This window comes from Panthera tigris, chromosome C1, assembly GCF_018350195.1.
Source record: "Panthera tigris isolate Pti1 chromosome C1, P.tigris_Pti1_mat1.1, whole genome shotgun sequence".
Taxonomy (NCBI): domain Eukaryota; kingdom Metazoa; phylum Chordata; class Mammalia; order Carnivora; family Felidae; genus Panthera; species Panthera tigris.
The window spans coordinates 160,074,138-160,096,149 of record NC_056667.1 but is presented as its reverse complement, the minus strand read 5'-3'; the positions used below and the strand labels follow the sequence as shown (position 1 = coordinate 160,096,149).

At 41.2% G+C, this 22,012-nt stretch overlaps 1 protein-coding gene across 6 annotated transcripts in view; it reads right to left on the bottom strand.

Moving 5' to 3' along the window:
* Nucleotides 1–22,012, bottom strand: part of RAPGEF4 (Rap guanine nucleotide exchange factor 4) — a 288,747-nt gene that overhangs the window by 48,064 nt on the left and 218,671 nt on the right. For 5 of the 6 annotated variants that reach the window (XM_042994712.1, XM_042994714.1, XM_015541285.2 and 2 more), the window contains 7 exons: nt 19,786–19,870; nt 17,749–17,809; nt 15,923–15,999; nt 15,336–15,482; nt 13,194–13,309; nt 6,932–7,020; nt 2,455–2,533 (listed from right to left, as the gene is read on the bottom strand). In XM_042994712.1, the coding sequence (XP_042850646.1) occupies nt 2,455–2,533; nt 6,932–7,020; nt 13,194–13,309; nt 15,336–15,482; nt 15,923–15,999; nt 17,749–17,809; nt 19,786–19,870 (654 nt within the window). Of the gene's footprint in view, nt 1–2,454; nt 2,534–6,931; nt 7,021–13,193; nt 13,310–15,335; nt 15,483–15,922; nt 16,000–17,748; nt 17,810–19,785; nt 19,871–22,012 lie in introns of those variants that run through there. The other variant, XR_006220771.1, reaches the window with a different exon arrangement.

Below are 22,012 nucleotides of genomic sequence, written 5' to 3'. Positions count from 1 at the left end.
TAAATTTAAATGAATGAAAATTAGGTAAAATTATAAATTCAGTTCCTCAGTAATAGTCGCTAATTTCAAGGCTAGTAGATACTGGTCTAGCCCAGAAATAGGAAACTTCCATGATTGCAAAAAGTTCTATTGAATGCTTGATTTATTTGGCTTCCCCAAATTATATCTACGTTGCTTTGAGCCACCTGAAATAGATAAACATGTATCATGCAATACATTGTAAAGAAATGTTGTTAAACTCCATAGGATAAACTTTTTTAAAAAGTTTATTTACTTATTTTGAGATAGAGAGAGAGAGTGCATGCATATCTGTGCATGAGCAGGGGAGGGGCAGAGAGAGAGGGAGAGAGAATCTCAAGGAGGCTCCATGCTGTCAGCGCAGAGCCCAATGGGGGCTCCATCCCACGAACCATGAGATCATAACCTGAGTGGAAATCAAGAGTTGGATGCTTAACTGACTGAGCCACCCAGGTGCCCCTGAAGGATAAACTCTTAAATAAATAATCTGTGAAGAAAAACAGTGACACGCTTCAGGCTTGAAATCCTAAGGCCTCGATGAATCATGGCTCTGCCACTTGCCTTGGGCATGTCACTGTACTGTTTTTGAGTCCTGGAATTCTCATTTGTAAAATAAAGCTAATATTAACCCAACCGACTCCTATAAGGACAAAGTAGTATAATATGGATCAATGCTATTAGCCTGACAGAGAGTTGATTCAAAATAGAACAATGAAGAGAATCTAAGTTCTCATAGGACCAAGAGTGAAAGAGGTGATCTGAGGGCACTAGGTAGTTTAGGTGACACCCAGCCATCCTGGATTCCCTCCGTCTACAGAGAAAAGAATCAGGATTGGATATCACAGGCCTCCCCTGATTCTACTGTTCACTTCTGTGACTTCCTCTCCTCCACCCAGTACCCTTTTCCACACACCTCCCTACCTGGACATAGTATGGACTTTCACTCTGGGAGCTTCTGTTTTAAAAACAGAGATCAGTGCTATGAATGTTCTCAATCAACTCTAAAGGGGAACAAGCTAAAAAATGAAGAAATAAGAATTTGCAAAAAAAAATAGAAGCCTGGTGTTTGGGGTTTTGAGTTGTAAAGATAATATGACATGGCCCATATACTGTCTCGCTCTTCTTTGCATTTTGTTTGCCTTAATCTTATCAACATGCTAACTCTTGGGAAAAATTAAGTCTGAATTCAATGGTGGTTTTTATTTTTTCTTCCAAAAAGTCTCAAAGGTCTCATAACAATTATTATGTATGTTGTTAAAAGAGCACAGACAGATCCTGAATGTGTTAACTTGAGAAAAACCAAATATAAGCCAGAAAGAATATATAATGTATGTAAGTCTCATTAAGCTGTCATTACTTGGAAAGATAGTTTCCAGGCAAATAAACACCCAAATCTCACTCTTGCAGCTTCTTCTGAATAACACATTCAACTCAAATCTCCCATCCTCACACATTCTGTTGACTTCAAAGAGAATTATGAGTGAACAAGGAAATGAGAATCAGGTAGGGCAATTATAATTCTGAAAAAGAAAAACATGCAACATTGATTGGATTGCTCGGAAAAAAGAAAGCCATTCCTCCTTCAATATATTTAACTACTCAATAAGCCAAAGTGTTTTGGGGTCTAAATTTTTGTTCCTTTGAAAAGAAAGTAGAGTTGGAAAATATACTTTCACATGACCCCCAAAGTTGAGGGTATAACTCCATAGCATTCACCATTTTTATTTAAGTTCGACTTAATTTTCTGAATGCTGTCTCTGTGCCAGAAACCGTGTACCAAATGGTCAATTCAGCAGACTATTAAAAAGCTTCCCCCAAACAAACTCAGTGCTCAAGCTGCCTAGGGGAACTGCCATCAGAATGCCAAGGTTTGTGTGACTTAAGGCAATGTGGTAGTAATAACAATACAGTGAAGGAATACATTTTGTATCTAGAGGAGAACATGGACTAGGACAGATGTGAAGGAAAAGCTACCCCATGATGATAACCTGTATTTATGTGCAAAAGGATTAATACTGGCGCTTAGAGGAAGAACACAGGCAGGCCCCGGGCCATGCTGCCAGGTATCCTGCAGAGGCACAAAGTCTGCCTCCAAGGTTAAGGCACTGTCCCTACTAATACTCTCTAATAACACTCTTCTCCATAACTTTCTTTAGGTTACCTCCCAGGTATGTATCACCTTCCTGAGGTAACTCGGCTCACATTCCCCTACACAGGTAATGGGGAGGAAATCCTGAAACACGGCACAACAAAACCATGCTAGAGAGGGCTGGAGCCTACGGCGGGGGAAAACTGCGGGCATTTCAGAGTTTGACAAAGGTGGACACATGACCCTGCCTGGGTCATGACTTACCTTCAGAGAATGAAATGAGATAATGACCATATACACGTGCAGTGTCTTCAAGCGAACAGAGGTTTTTCACAACAAAAGGATATTGGGCCACCAGGGCTGGGCAAAGCTGGGTATTTGGCATGAAAACACAGTGCATCATAACAAAGTCATTTAAAATGGAATCTGCAGGGGGAAAAAAGGAAAGCAGAAAAAGAAATTAGGTTTTTGCAGAAATCCTTAGGAAAGCAAGAGTGTCTGTTTATCTGTTCTTGGTCAATGTCAATGGTTCTTATACATTGGCTTGGGGGATTGTGGTTTTACTGTACATAGAGATGCTGCATATAAAAGATAATGTTGGGGCACCTGGGTGGCTCAGTCGGTTAAGCGTCCGACTTTGGCTCAGTCATGATCTCACAGTCTGTGAGTTTGAGCCCCCGCGTCGGGCACTGTGCTGACAGCTCAGAGCCTGGAGTCTGCTTCAGATTCTGTGTCTCCCTCTCTCTCTGCCCCTCCCCCACTTGTGCTCTGTCTCTCTCTGTCTATCAAAAATAAATAAACATTAAGAAAATTATTTAAAAAAAATAATAATGTTGACAGGCTTGAGGTCAAAACTCAATTTCTTAGGAGAGTGAACAAAAAGTATAGAATTTTTTAAAAGAGACTGCCTTTACAAACAGCACTGGTCACCTTAGCCACAATGTATATATAAAAAAATACATGTAATTAAAGAGCCACCCATGGGCATCCATGCATGCAGGATTAAGACACGGTCATTTCTTTGTCTACGTGACACCATATGTCTTTTGTCAACATCCGTTTTCCTTTGTATCTTTATCACCCAGTTTCCAGAGGGAGCAATGAAAGATCGGAGGTAACGGATTTCTAGAAGGAGGTGATCAGAACAGAAAGTTGGTGAGAGAAACAAAAGAAGAAAAGAAAGGACAAGATAAACGCTCTGAGCAGTAACTGAAGCAAAATGAAAGCTCTCTAGTACAGTTAGATGGTGGCTGTCCTATATTTGAAGCTATTTTGTCAGTAGGTGAGCAGGGGGATGGGTAGGGAAATAGGTAAGTCCCAAAGAGAAGCTTCATTTTGAATTCAGTGCTGGTTCCTCATTGCAAAGACAGCAGCATCCAGCCAGCATTGTTGGGAGAGCAGGGGAAGGCAGGTGTTTAGAAGTACGCTTGCTGAAACTTGCTATCTGAGATGCTATGTGGATTCTGATTAAGAAACGAACTATACTGGCTGGGGTTGGTGAGACTCTTCATATAGAAAATGGTAAGAGATGTGAAAATTTTAACTGAATACATTAGATTTCCAATGTCTATGTTTTAAATAATATTTTAACAAAAGAGATATAATTGATAGGTAACGCTGTGTTAAGTTTAAGGTATATGACGTGTTGATTTGATACATTTACATATGACAATAGGATCACCACTGTAGCGTCAGCTAACACCTCTATCAGGTCACATAATGCCATTATACTCATTTACATATAAGTGATGAGTGTAATCCTCCGCGGTTGTCAGTTGGCATTGCCAGCTATTTCAGTCCTATTATTCAGTCCCAGAGAGGAAGCAGAGCAGACACCAGACTAGCTGCATGGGACTTCTCCCCTTAAGTACAAAAGGAATCTGGCTTGTCTAAGTTTCACATCTAGGCTCGCCTTTAGACATTTTAGATATTCTCTGAGGACAGGGGAGTAATGCTTGTTTATAAGGCTCTCAGAAGGACTAGGCTGCACGGGAGTTTAAATTTTGCTAAAGCAGAGATTTGAGTTGGGGACTACAAGGTTGGTGAGCTGGTCACCTAGCAAGGTAACAACCCAGCACCCATATTTTACTGTGGCTTTCTTGTTCTCTACTCATAGGCATGAACTCTTGACGACTGATTTTAAAAAATCATTTCCTGCTAGAAAATAATTTCTCAAGTCACTCAATGATTATGCTGGTCACAGAAATAAAAAGTTTAGGAAACTAATAGGTCTTAGGTAGAAAATAGATGTTTCGGTAAATTAAGAGAATGTACTGTCAGACCCAGGAGTGTTTATTTCTATGGTGAAAACCAGTTTTGCTGTCAACTCTGACATTTCTCACTGTATTATAAACCCATAAATGCCAAGGTCTTTCCCTCTACTTTATCTGTGTTTCAAGGGCCTACTGCCGTTACTTTTAGGACGACTATGGCACATTCATATTTTTGATTATGAGAAAGACACTGATTTATTCTTTATCTCCAAGCCATGAACATTATACTTGTGAGAAAGAATCCAAAAAGCCAGCAGAGAATGAAGTTTGATATTAAATTTTGATGTTAACCTAGTTCTAACAACAAAAATGAAAGGGTCAGGAATCACATTCTACATGCCAGCCACAAAATGCACTGATTTCTAGGCTTCAATTTTTAGAAAGCAATACTCTAGTCCCCACCCCTCTTAGAGGTGACTTTAAAAGAAAGGATATATTTGTTCTTCATGGGTAGTAAAGATCTTACAGATCTTTCCTTAGATGCCATAGTCTCTAATGTACCAGAATCCTCCTTTTCAGTCAATATTTACTTTATAGAATATGCTGTTTCTTGTACCAGGTAATCTCACATTCTGGGCAAATACTTAATCGGGGGTAGGGGGGGATCTGTTATATTTTTCCTGACCTCAGGTTCTAGAAATGTGGTTTATTTGGGGTTAGATATGCCCCCTAGAAGCAAGGATTCCCCATCTAATGGGTCCATTGAGGGTTTCCTTTCTCAATAAAAAAAAAAAAAAAAAAAGGTTTTATCACACTCTTGCTCAGACATCTTCGACCATTCCCCAATGCTTATCTTTGTATTTAAGACCCTGTAAGATCTTAGACCTTATTCTTAGACCTTGCCCTCTTCCTCCTACTTATGTATATGATAGTCTGGCAGAACCAGACCGCTTGATGCTCCTTGCCCATTTCTAGGTCAGCACTAATGTTCTTCGGTACGGAAGGCTTTGTTCCCAGTCTCTAGTCACTAACCTCCAGCCTTCCTGCAGGGCCACTTCAAGGCTATATATTCTCCATGACACTTTGCCTCAGGTACCCTCAGCTAGTCTCCTCCTGAAGCACTGGCCACATTCTGTCTTATGTTCAAGTTATTTGCAGATTCCTTTATGTCCTCTAGCAGGTTATAAACTTCCTGAGGACAGGAGGGTGACTTTTTTCTTCACCTTGCCCAGTTCAAAGCATCCAGCCTTGTCTCTGCCCAATAAGACACTCAACAGATATTGAACAGAAAATGAGTGCCCTAGAGTCAGAGATCCTGGCTTTTATATCCACTACTCCCCAATTAATTTGCTACACGAGAAAGTAAATCTCAGATAATCTATTTATAAAATTAGAAGCTGGAATGAAGAGATAAAATAAGAAGTAAATCAGTGGCAAAATACTTTTAGGAGATATATAATAATAATGATGACTTTACCTTGAGTATATTGCAAAAGTGATGGAACTGGGCTTTGAATTATTACTAAATATTTGAGATAAATCTTTGAGTTTCTTTTAGTGATAAATGTTCTTCTTTGGGCTTAATATGCTTAAAATATTAATCTATTATTCTGAGACAGGCCAGTAAGACAGGATTTTTTTTTTTAAACTTGAATATCGGTTGTTCCAAAGTCATGTACAAGATGGTAACCAAAATGGAGAACGATATCATAACTCTTAACACTCAGGTTCAGTGGTGAGATTCATCTCATTCATCCTCGAATCTCTGTGTCTTAGTCAACAGGATTGTTTCACTGTAAGGTGGTATTATGAGTTGAATTTTGTCCCCCCAAAAAGGCAGGTTGAAGTCCTAACCCTCAATACCTAAGAATGTGACCTTATTTGGAAATAGGGTCTTTGCAGATGTAGTTAAGAGGAGGTCATTAGTGTGGGCCCTAATTCAATATGCATCTACGAAACAAGGAATGCCAAGGATCGCTGGCAAACCACCAGAAGCTAGGAGAGTGGCATGGAACAGACTCTCCCTCACAGCTCTCAGAAGGAGCCAATGTGCTGTCACCTTGATCTTGGACTTGTAGTCTCCAGCACTGTCAGACAATAAATTTCTATTGTTTAAGCCATCTAGTTTGTGGTACTTTGTTATGACAGCCCTGGGAGACTAACAGGTGCTGGGAGACTAACAGGGGGCAGCCCAGGGTCCAAGCCTAAGAATCTACAACCACAGACAGAATCATTTAACTCTCAGCTGGAACAAGGTTGTGCCTTTTAGGTAGACAGCTTCAAATTCCTTATGGAAATAGATAGGATTTGAGTTATTAACTAATGGATGTCTATGAAAGTCTATTCTTAATATGTATAAGACTGAGCCATCTACAAAGGACAGACAGAATTTGAGCAGGCAGAGGAGGGTCCGAAAGATTGTTCCCTGACTCAGCCACGCAGGAATGCTCTTCTAATGTTAATACACATAACTCTCCTCTAAAACTGTTTGGATACACATACTGCGAATGAATTCAGGATTTTTGTTGTTGTTGTTATCTTTTTTGTTTGTTTGTTTTTACAGTGCTCTGCATGGATTTAATGGACACACAAAACTGTTCTCGGTGTTTACCTGTTGCTTCATTTAAAGCTGGCTCAAGGCGTATTGTTTCTAGAAAATGCTCTAAAATTTTTTCAGGTGTTCCTGACATCACAGTATACCTGGATAAGAAATAAAAACATCATCAGTTTTTCAAAAGTGGGCAAATCATTAATGAATGACTTTTCACATATCTAAGTTTTTTGTGTGTCTTCTGTTTTGTTTTCGTTTACTTATTCCTTGTTTGAGTCCCAGAGAACCATTGTGACTTAACTTATGGCTCACATTCTCCTTATGGTAAGAGAGACCATGTACCTTGCCAAAGCCACACAGGAAGACGATGAAAAAACCCTTCACAAATTGAAGTAGTTACTAAAACGTTATTCTTTTTTCCCTACATGGAACTGAAGTAAACTTGGAGAGCGGCTCTAGCAGGCTGGGAACTGAGAAGCTTCAGCCTTGCTCCAAGGGGAATGGAAAGGAACATGTAAATCACAGGGCAGTTCGGGTCAGGCAGGGGGAGCTGGCGAGGGCAAGTGACAGTAAACTAGGTTACCCATATATGGATTATTTGTAGCACAATCTCGGTCCCACATTGGATTCCCCTGCCTATTTCTGGAATGCTCTGTCTCTCCCAACTGTACACTGGTGTGTGCTTTGGAAACACAGCTAAGAATAAAACAAGAGAAAGGAAAACAAAACCCCAAACGCCACTGAGCAAACAAACTCCAGTAGCATCTGGATAGGAAATAAATCAACACTAGAAAATCCATAGATTTATTTCAACGTAAAATGTATATTATTTGGGGGTAGGGTGTGCTAGTCATTATTTCAGAAGATCCATCCGTGGGTTTCATCAACCAACAGGACAGGATTTATTTTTTAAACTGAATGTGGGCTATTTCAAAGTCATATCGAAGATGGTAACAAAGCAGTGAATGAAACCACAGGCAAAATACATTAAGGTGATCTGGGCACTCCTATGCTAAAACTCAGACTTTGCTTTTCTGCTTGGAATTTCACATAAAGCAAAATGATGGGAAGAAAAACAACAATGAAAACAAATGTTCAGAAAGCAGTGGTATGATTCGGCTCCAGGAGGACTCAGATTTCTTTGTCTCCTCACCAACACTCTTTCCTTGCCTGTTTGAGACCTTGGAGGAAGTGTGCTTAGATTCCAAGAACATCTCTAATGTATTAATCCTCAAGGTCTTAACCTCCTGCCTGAGGGAGTAAAGAAGAAGCAATCCAACATATAGCCCCATGCATGTGAGAACAGAGACTGAGTGAAACAACTCTGGTATTGAATGAGTAGCAAATGCACTCTACCCGGATGGTAAGGTGACCATTAGTTAAGACTATTCTATGTGTGCATGCTAGTGTGTGTGTGCACTCAGGACCAAAAAGAAGCTGAAGAGTTAAATCTTTGAGGAAACCTGACTTTGGAGCCTAGAGGAAGAAAGGGGGAATAGGAAAAAAAAAGATCTATTTTAACCTCACAAATATCACTCCTTTCTCAAAATAAATAAGGCAAAAGACAAGGGTTTTACCTCTCATAGGCAATGGCTATTTGAGGAAAGGAGAGGGTGTATCGATAATGGCCTTGAACACTTAAATGGAAAAAACCGCTGAGTTCATTCAATAATTCCTGAAATACCTGATCCTTGGATAGTACTCACTAGGCAAGCTGGAAGATGTGTGGCATTGACCACATTAATAAGGAATCGGGCTGGAGAGGGCATCAGCATCTGTTGAGTATTTCCTACGCTCCAAACAGCTAGGTGGGCACTGAACAATGTCGTCATTGCTTATTCCTGCTAGTTAAATATTATCTTCATTCTGCAGATGGAGAATCTGCTGGGCAAGGGGAGGCAGCAGGCCTATGGTCACAGAGTTAGTAAGTGCCAGATCTCTGCTGTGAGCCTCGTCTGGCTTCGGAGCACAAGCGTGTGTCTTGTGGCCCAGCTCTGTCTGTGCCCCAAGACGCTTGGGGCAGAGGGTATGTCTAGGTACCTGGAGCTCATTCTGAAAAGGAACTTGTTTGTGTCTGAAAACAAGTTTTATTTAAATAAGATGATAAATACATTACACAGAACACCAGTGACTTGTATTTGGCATGGCACTGGGCAGTCGTTGCTAGCAGGCTGTAAGCTTTCTGGCTGGTTACATGATGGGTATTTATTTCAGTTTGAAATGTGTTCCCTCCTCAGAAGTTCAACTCTGCCAGGTTGGCTTAACATTCTGGTGTTCTTGGTTCGGACATCCCTTAGCTAGAGTATTTATGTCTGGCCACAAAGAATGAAGACCGAGGGGGCAAACCAGATTTCCTATCACCTCCTTAGAGAGAAGCGACATCTCTGCCCACCTCGTCAGTCTGACACCAGGAGATCTTGCTTTTGCTACCAAGGGCTCCCTCTAGTGGTACAGCTGCTGTGGCTGCCTTAGCCCATCCTCTCCCTCCTCAGCTCCACAGAGGGCAGTGCAGGTGTTGATATTCTTAGGTCACGGAACTCTGAAGAGAAAGGGCCAGGGAGCTTCTGGCCAGATGTAGCCATCTGTGAATTTGTAGCCCTGGGCTTGGCTGAAACACCATATTATTGCTTTGTTTCAGGCTGGACACTGCCAGACACCCTCTGCTTGACCTCTGTTTAACTGAGGGACTTGAATCCCAGACAGCACGGCTTTTTTCAGTTTATTTCATGAAGGAGCTATTCTAGTCCAAGTTAAAAAGAAGCCCAAATTGATTACATTATCCAAGCTGTGGGCTTTTAAGCCTGTGACAGAAAAATCTGTTCCCAATGCCAAGTCTGGAAATGAGGACACTTCTATCTGCACCTAGAGCAACAACGACAAAGGATGGAGGGGAGGAGAACCTAAAAGAGACTATCTTTCTGCAAACAGGATGGACCTGAGCAATTGGGTGGTTGACAGTCTAAGGAAAAAGCAACACAGTAACTAAAGCAGGAGCAGTCCCTTTAAATTCTCTCTTTCCTATTAGAATCACATAACCACACAGCAGAAGATAACCAAAATGGTAAATGTTTGAGAGCCTGAGATAGTTTATTCAGCATGAGAAACACTGTCTTGATATTGATGTTTTAATATCACACTCAGAGTTGAGTGGCTTGGGCAGTCAGGCAGCTTTGAAAATTTAAAATGTATACATGAAAACCTGTTCTGGATTTCTCAGGGGAAAAGTTAATCAGAAAAATAACATTATGGGGCACTGGGTGGCTCAGTTGGTTGAGCGTCCAACTTTGGCTCAGGTCATGATCTCACAGTTTGTGAGTTCAATCCCTGCATCAGGCTCACTGCTGTCAGCGCAGAGCCCGTTTTGGAGCCTCTGTCTCCCTCTCTCTCTCAAAAATAAATAAACACTTAAAAAAAAAAAAGAAAAGAAAAATAACATTACAATTGGCACCAATGTGATGACCCTCTTTGAGTTCAAGAGGGATGATTTCTGAAAAGATGGAGGCCCTATATGTTCCTGAATTTTTTTTTTAATTTTTTTTTAACGTTTATTTATTTTTGAGACAGAGAGAGACAGAGCACGAATGGGGGAGGGGCAGAGAGAGAGGGAGACACAGAATCGGAAGCAGGCTCCAGGCTCTGAGCCATCAGCCCAGAGCCCGACGCGGGGCTCGAACTCACGGACTGCGAGATCGCGACCTGAGCTGAAGTCGGACGCTTAACCGACTGAGCCACCCAGGCGCCCCTGTTCCTGAATTTTAAGTCTACCCACAGACATCGTTGTTGGCATATTGTCAAAGTTATCCAGAACATCAGGCCAAAATTCACTTACATGGTGCCATGCCCCCTTTAACTCTGGTCTGGCAAGAGAAAGCCCGACATGGAAAGAGACCCCTCGAGAGAATGACTTTTTCCTCTTCAGGGAGCTGATCTTGCCCAGCGCATTATTTTGTGCTGACGGATATTTCTTAAAGGGTGTGCTGTGAACATGCACACGTTTTTGAATTATATAAGAAATCTGGATCGGTCTACAGAACACAGAAAAGGAGATGTAACGGAAATCAGATCCAGGCCTAAAATAAACTGAATACATGGGCTTCTCCTCTTCTGTTCCCTTTAGTTTGATTTCATAAGAAAATCTATATTTGGAAGGCGCTCTGAATGGACTATGTTGTAACAAGCAAACGCTTTTGATCATTCCCCCATGGTATGAAGAGGTGAAAGAAGCGGGGCCTCCGGGGACTTCTTGGTCAAATGTTTCAAGGTTAAGGAGAATTTTCAAGGCTTACTTTTTCAGGTGGCAAAATTTTCCTGAGACATCTGAGGCATTATTAAAGAATGCAGATCTACACTGTAAAATGCTCCAGATATATTTAAGCACACTAAAGAAAATCAGTGGGGAGGGACCTAACCTTCGCATTAAAAATATCTTCATTCTCGTCTTCCATGGGCTGAACGGATAACTGTTGAAAACATTCATGAGAGAACATTTTCAAGAATGGGTAGCAGCGGAAAAAAAAAAAAACAACATGAAGAATTCTGGATGGCAGTTTACAGATTTGGAAGTGAAAGAACAGTTTTTTATACGGTCTGTTTCATGTCAGTCCTTTTGAAATATATTGGTTTGCAGTGTTTACATGATAGTGTTGAGGATACAGTATTTACGTACTGTATATTGCCATAGCAAGCTTCATGGCTGAAGGAAGAAAAGCATTGAAGTTGTCAGCTACAATTGCTGCCAGCTTTACCATTACAAGCTTTGTAATCCTGGGCAAGTAGCTGGCTTCACTGAGCCTGCTTTTTCCATGGGTAAAAAGGAGTGTGTAGTCAGGATTAGATACAACACGCAAACTATATTATGGCTACTCAATAATATTCTATTTCTTCCCACCTTCTTTGAAAATACGTTGATTCATCCAGATGAAAATGTCTGAGCTTTGGGCTTTGAGTCTAAACAATAAAAATTCATCAGTTACCGTGAGTGGCCTGATTAAAGGGAACACCCCATTTGTGTTGCAAACAAAGGAAAATTACTTGGGATGCATTCTTTATCAACAGATTATTTGGTGACACTTCTTTGGCTACAGGATTGGTGTTTTTGTTATTCTAAGATTGAAAATTAATCTTTATTTTAAAAACAAGATTCTGCAATCTTTCACAATTTCTTAAAGCTACATTTCCTTGTTCTCCTGTCTTACTATTCAAGTGTTGGTACATTTGATGGAAAAAAGCCTCATGTAAGAAGTTGCAACAAAAGGGACGCCTGGTGGCTTAGGCGGTTAAGTGTCTGACTTCAGCTCAGGTCATAATCTCGAAGTTCATGGGTTCAAGCCCCACGTCAGGCTCTGTGCTGACAGCTCAGAGCCTGGAGTCTGCTTTGGATTCTGTGTCTCCCTCTCTCTCTGCCCCTCCCTTATTCATGCTCCATCTCTGTCTCTCTCCAAAATGAATAAACATCAAAAATAAATAAATAAATAAACAACAAAAAAAAAGAAGTTGCAACAAAAGATGGAACAGGATATAGGCATACTGAAAGAGGCTCAAGTTAAATAGAGAACCAAAGGGCACCTGGGTGGCTCAGTTAGTTAAGCATTTGACTCTTGATTGTGGCTCAGATCGTGATCTCACAGTCGTGAGATCGAGCCTCGCGTTGGGCTCTGGGCTCTGTGCTGGGCATGGAGGCTGCTTACGATTCTCTTTCTCCCTCTCCTTCTCCCCCTCCCTGCTCTCTCACTCTCTCAAAACAAACAAACAAAACAAAACACCCTGGGAGCCTAAGAAGTGTGAAGCGAACACCCTTTTGATGTTAGCAGTATTGAGTACAGATGAGGCCAGATGGATGCTTCTAGACTGCAATCCACAGACGGTCGGTCTTATATTTGAAGTCTGGGTTCCTGCCAAAGATGCTCATTCTGATAACAAGATGAAAACACTTCTCAAGAAATCCTACATGTGAAATTCAAATACCAAAGGTTCTTATCACCTCGGGGCCTACCTATCCTCTGTGTGGCCTGGCACTCCTGTTTCCATTGTTCTCGCCGCATTCTGTTCCAAAGCTATCACGGTTGAACACTGTATGCAGAGAGTGTCCTTAGCGTAGGGGAAGAGTATCCTCTGAATTACTCCAGGCAGCACCAAGCTCAATGCAGTGCCAGAAATGGATACATTATACTCCACAAGATGTGTGATTAGTCAATAGAGAGAAAAAAAGTCACACACACTGCCGTCTTCCACAAAAAAGGAGAGCATGCTATTGTAGAAATGATGATACCATGTGAAAAGGTTAATCATAGTCTGGCAATTGCAGTGTTGGATGCAAACCTACTTTTGCTGAGGCTGTGAGTTTCCTTGATTAGAAGCCCTGTTCCCTGCTGGGACCTTCTCCAGCACCAAGACATCTTGGTCATGTTCTTTAAGTCTGACTGTATTCGCCTCAACGTCCTGCAAATACAAATTACACCACATACAGATGCTGCTGTTTTCTCAGACAATGAAAAAAATTTCAAACGCTTCAGAAACTCATTTGGTGCTTGTGATGCTAATTGTTGCATCTACAAATTAAGTCATTTTCAAAGTCAGGGCTGGAATGGTCAGAGATAGGACCAGATGAGGTTTGAGGCATATGGTTTTAAAACTCTGCTTTTACCCCAGATTCAGAAAAACAACTGGGTAGAGAGGAGTGTGGTTGTACTGTGAGAAACCTTTCAGAGAGGGTGGCATAACGGGAAGAGAGGGGAGCAAGTACACTTATCCTTAGAAAAATATGTGGCTTTCCTCTGAGGGCGTGTCATTTTCATAGGCATGCACCTTTTCTCTCTCATCGAAAGATTCTGTTTATTTTTTTAAAAAATCAGCTCGAGGGGCACCTGGGTGGTTCAGTTGGTTAAGCATCTGACTTTGGCTCAGGTCCTCGTCTCACGGTTCATGAGTTCGAGCCCCACATTGGGCTCTGTGCTGACAGCTCAGAGCCTGGAGCCTGCTTCGGATTCTGTGTCTCCCTCTCTCTCTGCCCCTTCCCCACTCATGCTCTGTCTCTGTCTCTCTCAAAAATAAATAAACATTAAAAAAATCAGTTTGAAATGTGTTAAAAACATTTTTCAGTTATTTTGAATAATTTTATAAACCGTATCAATGATAATGATCCTAACCTGATTCTTTTCAAGAATTTTTTTTGGCTAAGTGTAAACTCCATGTGGTAAACTTCAAAGAGTTACTAAAGTTTACCTCTAAATTTCAATGTCACTTGAACAATTAAATTAAAAATCTTGACAGACTTTTTTTCATCATTTGGTCCCCATTTTAAAAGAGATAACAAGTCAAATTCCGTGAGGCATTTTTTTCCTGTATTATTCAATGGTATAATTTTAAATTTAACTTTTTTGCATTAAGGGAACACATTTCTAAGACAAACTTTGTTGTCAGAGTCTTGTCCCCAAAGGCAAAGGCTTAAGGCCGTGTGAGAATAGGTGTTCATACATAAGGAACGGAGAATGACATTGTGAAGCATCATTAAGTAACTGCATTTAGAACTTCAGGGTAGGATAGAGAAAGATGCTAAGGCTGGGAGAGACAGAGAAGAGAGTGTGCTCTGTGTAGGAAAAGAGCAAAATGACCCTAGAGGAAACAGTCTCCCAGAGTGAACTCAAGCTGGGGCAGGCTGGACTGCAGGCCACCTGAGAGGTCAGGGCTGACGGGACACTGTCATCTTCCCCAGTAGTCCACAGACAGTCTTTCTAGGGGTTGTGTGTGTGGGAAGACCAGGGACCATCTCTTCTCAACCTCACCCACTCTCACAAATACTTTATTGAAGAAGCTTTGAGTAGGCCCATCTGCAGAGCCAACTTTAAGTGCAATTTCACGTCTCTGTCACCCCAGTTATTCTTCGCCTACCCGCTAAAGTCTGAAATTCCTTTAGTATGAATCAAATTGACATGAAGCACTTGAAAATGCTTGATTGGAGTAACCATGGGTGACGTTAATTCCCACTAAAATGTAATCACTCAATAAGTGAGGAGAGGATGTGATGATACAGGAAAGCTTCAGATTTGGGAAGACATAGGAGGTGGAGACTAAGAAAGTCTAGGATGGAGAAAGACCTGGGGAGTGAGGTAGGAAAGGACACAAAAGGGCAAGCCTAGAATTTCCAAAGAGAAATGGCTCAGACTTTGGCATTTGGCCAAGGCAGTCCCTAGATTTTTTTTTTTTTTTTAATTCTCATGGGCCAGTATGGGTGCGTCCAATTATTTGGTGTGGCACACATGCCATATTGGCAGCTTTACTGGAATATCACCCTTGGATCCCAGAACGCACACCAGCACATTGAACATACCAGGTTTAGAACCAAGGCTCTTTGTTCCTAGAGCATTCAGTAGTCACAGTACCGCTCAGTTAATACCACACTCTGATCTTTGCTGGTCTGGCAAAAGGAAAAATGGGATACTTCTCAGCCACACTGCCTTGGACTCACCCTCAGGATCCGGTTGAAATCCTCCTTGTCCACTCTTAAGAAATGGCAATTATCTTCTCGCAAGACGATAGAAGCAGCTCTTGGGGCATCGTTCACTAGTGCTAACTTGCCAAAGTCATCCCCCTCATGCAGGGTACAGACCACACCCTGGAGGGAGCAGAACATTCAGATGAACAGGATTCCTGAATCTGAGCAGACAGCCACTCACCTCATGCCACAAGACCCCCTTTACCCAAAACACTGTATATATAAATGGACTGCGCCAGGGATGCCAAAGGAGAGTTACAGAATTAGATTATAATGTTTTATTTTTCTTTCATTTAGTAATATGGGCTATGGCCTAACTAAAATGTACACATTTAATGTATTTATTTTAAATTGATACAACATCTATAAAGAGATGAGCCCCAGAAAGTTCAACTCGAATGAGTATAATAATTTAGATAATCTGTGACTGGAGATGCAGTAATGTCTTTTCTACACCGAGTAACAATGTTGTTGCAGGTTTAGTTGTAGCACTTCAATACTTAGAGCCACACTAGTAAATGGAGCATAATAAAGTTTCACAAAGAAAAAGATATATATACCTTGCCATAAATGACTACATTCACTGATCCTTTTAGAATAATGTACCAGGAGGTGCCTTCTTCCCCCTGGTTAAACACTAGACACAAAAAGATGAAAAGACTTATGACAAGAATAGAAGCACATCAATATAAATTATAGCTTATCAAATCATCATTTTTAAGTCCCCAGAATTATACATTTACTCCAGAAGGAAAAAAAAAAGTCACTGGCAAATACTAACTTATTCAGGTGGAATTGTATTTCCTTTTCTATAGAACACGAAAGAAACATAGATACCACGCTACTTGCTAGGCTCTAAAAGGTATGGATTTACTATTGAGCCATGTGCCAGGAATCCATTTCTTAAAGCGATAAATACACTTTCCCCCACAGTCCATCAAAACTTATTACGCTATCGAAAATAGTTTTTAAAAGTAATCTTCACGCTAGTGTGTGAAGTTTGAAAACGTGCAAATCAGCACTACATATTGTTTATGGATATGTGTCTATATGTTACTAAAAAATGAGTTGTGATAACACTCACTGCACATAGGGTAGGAATTACCTTGGGGAGGGAAAGAAAACAATGAGATAAAGGAAGGAACAAAAGGGCTTCATTTGTATCTATAATTTCATTCTTTAGAAAATATGAAAAGATAGTATCATGTCCGTGTTTGATGAAGATAAAAAAAGGTGCTGGTAATAATCTCTATTTTTTTTGTTGGAAATACTTAAATATTTCTAATAAAATGAAAACAATCAGTAAGTCTGAATGAAAAAAAATAAATGAGAAGTTAAGTCATCAGTGATGATAAAAATAAAAAATCTTAAAGTGAACCATTAAAATGTAAAGAGAAAACATTCTTCCTAAAATTAATATCCATGTTAGAAATACCACTATTGATGACTGGAAGTAAAACATTTTGAAATGTAATCTTTATAACACTTTTTGCTTTTACGATTCATGTTCCTGCTTCTTCGACTAACACAGTCTGAAGAAAGAACAAGATTTTCCAAAGAACCTCTCTTGAAAAGTTAACAGGTGTCCATTTAAAAAAGCGCTTGTCTTATGTTTCACTCGATTTAAAAAGTGTCAGTTTAAATGGAACAATGTTTTTCTTTATTGCAGAACTTTGAGAACCTTAGTATGCTCAGGTGTCTTCTGACTCTCCAAGGGAGATTAGAGAAAGCGGCCTTTCCTGCCTTGAGTAGACCAGGAGCCACGTTTACCAAGAAGGATTTTGTAGAACTTGAGGAAAAGGATGGCTTAAACGATTCTGTTCACATTCACTAATATCGAATTGGAACGTCTTGCTTCCAAATGCCCTCACAGAACTAAACAAGTTGGGTTCTGAAGAGATAAGAATATATTAGCACTGCATTGGTATTTGGGGCAAAGAGTTTCTCTCAGGCTCAGAACTGGTAGAGCAAGTGAGAGAAGAAAAACCAAGCAGGGCGATTTGTCACTCTAACTAGGGATCTGGAGAGACAGACTTGTTCTCTGAAAATCAAATTCAAGTGAAGCTGCGTGAAAAGGTCCTTGTAGGGTCCTTCCTGAAGAGCAGTGACTTCACCGCACCCTCTTTAAATACTGCCTTGAGTCAGCAGGGAGCCAGTGGAGACTCAGTCTGGCAACTGCTACCAACCTGGGTCCAGAAAACCCTAGGGCAGCATAAGAACAGGCACATGCTGGGAATAGTCGCGAGGCTGGAGAAACCGAACTGCCACATCATGTCCTTCCAGGTCTGACTTGGCCCCCCAAGAAGGAAAGCATTTGCAGTCAGGTTCCCATGGCATATGCTCTTGAGAAGCTCGCCAGGCACAACGTCCCATTACGTTTACTTACACACGGTTCCTCCTTTGGCATGAGACTCAAAAATGAGAACACCTGCTAACTCTCGTTTCACCTAGAAGAAAAAGAGAAAGAATTGGGAAAGGCCAGATTGGGGGGTGGGGTGGGACTTGTTCTCCTGAGCAGTGCTGAATGTACCCTTCTGTTCACACAGCCATTTCCCACTTCGCTAGCTGCTAGTCTCGTCTAGAACCACTTTCACCAAATTTGCCACTAGATTCACTTATTTTTGGGAGAGCATAAGCAGGGGAGGGGCAGAGAGAGGGGGACAGAGGATCCAAAGCAGGCTCTGCACTGATAGGCTGACAGCTTGATGCTCAAACTCATCAACCGTGAGATCATGACCTAAGCTGAAGTCGGACGCTCAACTGACTGAGCCACCCAGGTGCCCCTACCACTAGATTCGTAAGGCTCTGACAAAAGCTATCTTATAAGCTAATTCATTCAAAACAGTCTCCCCAGAAACCATTTAAAACGTGGCTTCACATGTATGAACTAGCTAATATCTCTGCCAGTCTTCCATCTTGGGTGGGAATATCATCGGACCCTGCTGCTATGAGAGGGTCCTTGCATCACACATACTACATCACCACACACACACTGGAAAATTCAAATGAAACTTCAACGTGCGGGCAGATTTATATTCCTACATAGCTAATTGTTTTAAAATCCTAAATTATGGTTGCAAATCTTGGCTCTAATTCCCTAAGAACAAAGTGACCTCAGAATTTCCCCCAGTGCCTGGGTACCTGGGGTTTGAGCTAGAAGAGGAGACTCCCCATAGTCCTTTCAATTCCACCACGCTGAGCAAGTCACAGCAGGGGCGTGCTGGGGACCTGGAGTGCAGGCAGGGAAAAGGAGTCTCCCCTCACTTCTGTCTACAGCATGAGCTCATGATACCTACAAAGTGCAGGGGCACTCCAGCTGAGGCGCCCAGGCACTAGACCTATCCCCATCTCCCACGGACAGAGTGAGGATGACAAGGGCAGTGGTATGTGGGAAGGGTGGCTGTGTTAGACTACACCCCTGAATGCCCTATGTAGGTAGGTGAGCAAGCTTCTGGACCCACAGTAGTGCAGCAGGAGAAGGATGGGAAGGCAGCTCCATCTGAGTTGAAGGGGGAGGGGTTTGGAACCCTTCTGCTTGGAGCTGTGGCAAGTGCCTCATTGCTCTCGGCAGAGACCTGACCTCTGCCCCCAGAGAAAGGACCACAGACATTGCTACCATGCATGTGGTAGCATAATGCCAGCAAGTAAGCTGGGAATGATAGGCAAAGCAGGTATGTAGACATTGCTGAGGGGCCTCAGAATATGATCTGTGAATATTGAAACAACTTCTATTTACTATTATTATTGAATTATTAACATATAGGAGACTTGTGCTACCTGGAAAACACATTCCTATATTTCTTCTATAGGAGGATGTATTTCTGTCCCTATTCAGAGCCAAATTTCTGTCCACTGCCTTCCTAAATAACCTCATCATGTAAAAGTTCAGAGTCAGACATAGCCATTGGGCCATTTTTCACTAATGGGCCCTGCTACCGTGTCCTAACATATCTGAGGCAATGTTTCCTTGAACCTTCTGCTTCCTTCTCCATAGGGCAGCACACCTGGGCAAAGCCGGCCCTGTGGGCCAAGACAGGCCATCTTGATTTTTCTCCTTCCTCTATATTTCATGGAAGGGTCTCAGAGTTCCCCTTAAGGTCTGGATCTTTTGTCAAAGTGCACAGATTCCAAGATTCAGGTTTTGAAGAATGAAGTACATTTTCCAGTCTTACCCACTCACTCATACTGCTTCAGGGTTTAGGGTACATGAACAACTACTAACAACATGGTAACACTTGATCCCATTTGGGGACTATTCTTGAGTGTAACTTCCTTTATGTCTCATGAGAGAGAGTAGGCATGATTTATGAAGAATTCAGGCATTCCTTCACCACCACCCCCATGCCAAAATACACTCCTTCATTGCTAACAGTGCATTCAACACCTCCCCTTCCCGAGCATGCTCAACAAGGAGACGACCTACTGTTGTAGAAAGATGGGATAAGGCCTTAATGTGAATGAGCTCTTCATAGATAATCTCTAGGTCATCCACGGTCCTCTGGCCAGGTCTACAAAGAAAAAAGTAAGAAGAAAACAAAGAGAAAAAAGTCATCACAAAAGCTTGAGATATAGAAATGGATTCAGTAATGTGTTTAGGGATTTCCTACGAGAAATCTCTATGAAAAGACTTTGACAGAAGAAAAGATCCTGCCATTAGAACCCCTAAAGGGATTTTTGAATCGAATGTGTTCCTTGATGGAAGAATGTGCATAGTCCTCTTCCCTTCCAATCTGAGGGAGGAACATCTCCACTCACATTGTAGTTGGCTAACTTATCTCTCACTCTGTAGATGATTGCTCTAAAAAATTGCTTGTCATTACCATCAGAATCAGTAACTGCAAAACTTGTCTTTTAACGCAACTACGAACAATTGATTTCATTAGCTGGATGACTGATCCAAATTCCTTGGGATCCTGTGTGATGTCTTAGCCTAACAGAATAATGCTGCTGTTACTATTGTTTCAGATGATGTAATATGTTTCTAGACAGGACTCAAATAGAGGATTAATGTAGACTCAACATTTTCTTACTTATCCCTGAAGAAGTGAGGGCATGAGATGAGCAGAAAGCAAACAGCAGTGTCTAGGATTAGTACTAAAGGGAAAGAAGGAAGGTACACACTCTCATTTCCCCAAATCTGTTCCATGGATGACAGCTCTTTCATGAGATGTCAGTGTATGGTTTTTTTTTTTATAAATTATTTTTTTTTATATAAATTGTTTTAAACTAGTATCCAACAGCCTGCCTTTGAGGATAGAATATGGAAGTGTTATGGACGTTTTGGCATGGGAGGACTGAGTGGATTCCTAACCATCTTTAATGTGTGTGACTATTCTGGAATCACTAGTAGTGTTCAATTACACACCAATGATAATCAATATGATTGATCAATAATTTGGGTGTTCTATTGCTCCCTGCAATATAAGGAACCCTGGCTAATGTGTTTTTGAAACTTCAAAACAAACAAAGGGGTGATCAAATCTCAAAGAACTATGTGGAAGGACAGGCAGCATTTACTTTCCGCTAATTGTTGCAATCATGTATGTTACCTATTCTGTAACCATCAGTCTGTTTTCTGTATTTTGTCCTGAAATTCCAACAATTTATGATATTACTCAATGTTACCGTATGTTAAACATTTAAATCTTAATGAGCTACTGATGGTATTTCATCCTTAATTGCATTACATTTTAAAAAGTGTTCCTTGGTCGGATAAATTTGGGTGTGTTGGAGTACTGAACACAGCACTGGATTTTGAGTATGCAGATCAAGTTTTAATCTCAGTGCAACCACTCAGCAGCTATGTGGCATCAGTACCAGTCTCATCTGCAAACTGGGGACAATACCTTCCTGAGAGAGACGCGAGAGCAAAGGAAGCAGCGAATGTGAAGGTGTTTGCGTATTTAAGTGGGAAAAAAAACAGCAAAGTGATTTTCAAAGCTCAAACCCTTGTTTAAGAAGTTTTAAACAGGGGCACCTGGGTGGCTCAGTCAGTTAAGTGTCTGACTTCAGCTCAGGTCATGATCTCACGGTTGGTGGGTTCGAGCCCTGCATTGGGCTCTCAGCTGACAGCTCAGAGCCTGGAGTCTGCTTTGGATTCTGTGTCTCCTTCTCTCTCTATCCCTCCCCCACTCACGCTCTGTCTCTCTCTCTCTCAAAAATGACCATTAAAAAAAATTTAAAAAAAATAAGGTAAACAAACAGATAAAGTATATATACTTTCACAGATAAAGTATAACATGTGGGCCAGCAAATTACATCTAAAACTTAGTCATTGGGTAAGCAGTTTGAACAATCAAAACTGAATTGTGAATATCCTGAAATAGTTGATTGGGTTAAATAATTTTGCCGCCATATTATATATCATGTAGGGAGTTGATCGAGTGGGACTAACTGGAGGAAGAAAGCTCTATGCATACCTTGCACATTACCTTCTCAAGGGCAACTTTGATGCGAACAAAAGAATATGGTATCTTTCTCTTGTAGCATCAACAGAGGATGTTTCCTAATCCTGACTATTCAAAGGGACACGTACTAAATCCGTGACCCAGGGGGATGCCAGCCAGCTTTACCTCCTGTGAAGGATCACCACTGAAGGACACAGCTGTGCACCAATCCAGTGCTTCAGGGCAGATCTCAGACAGTATGGG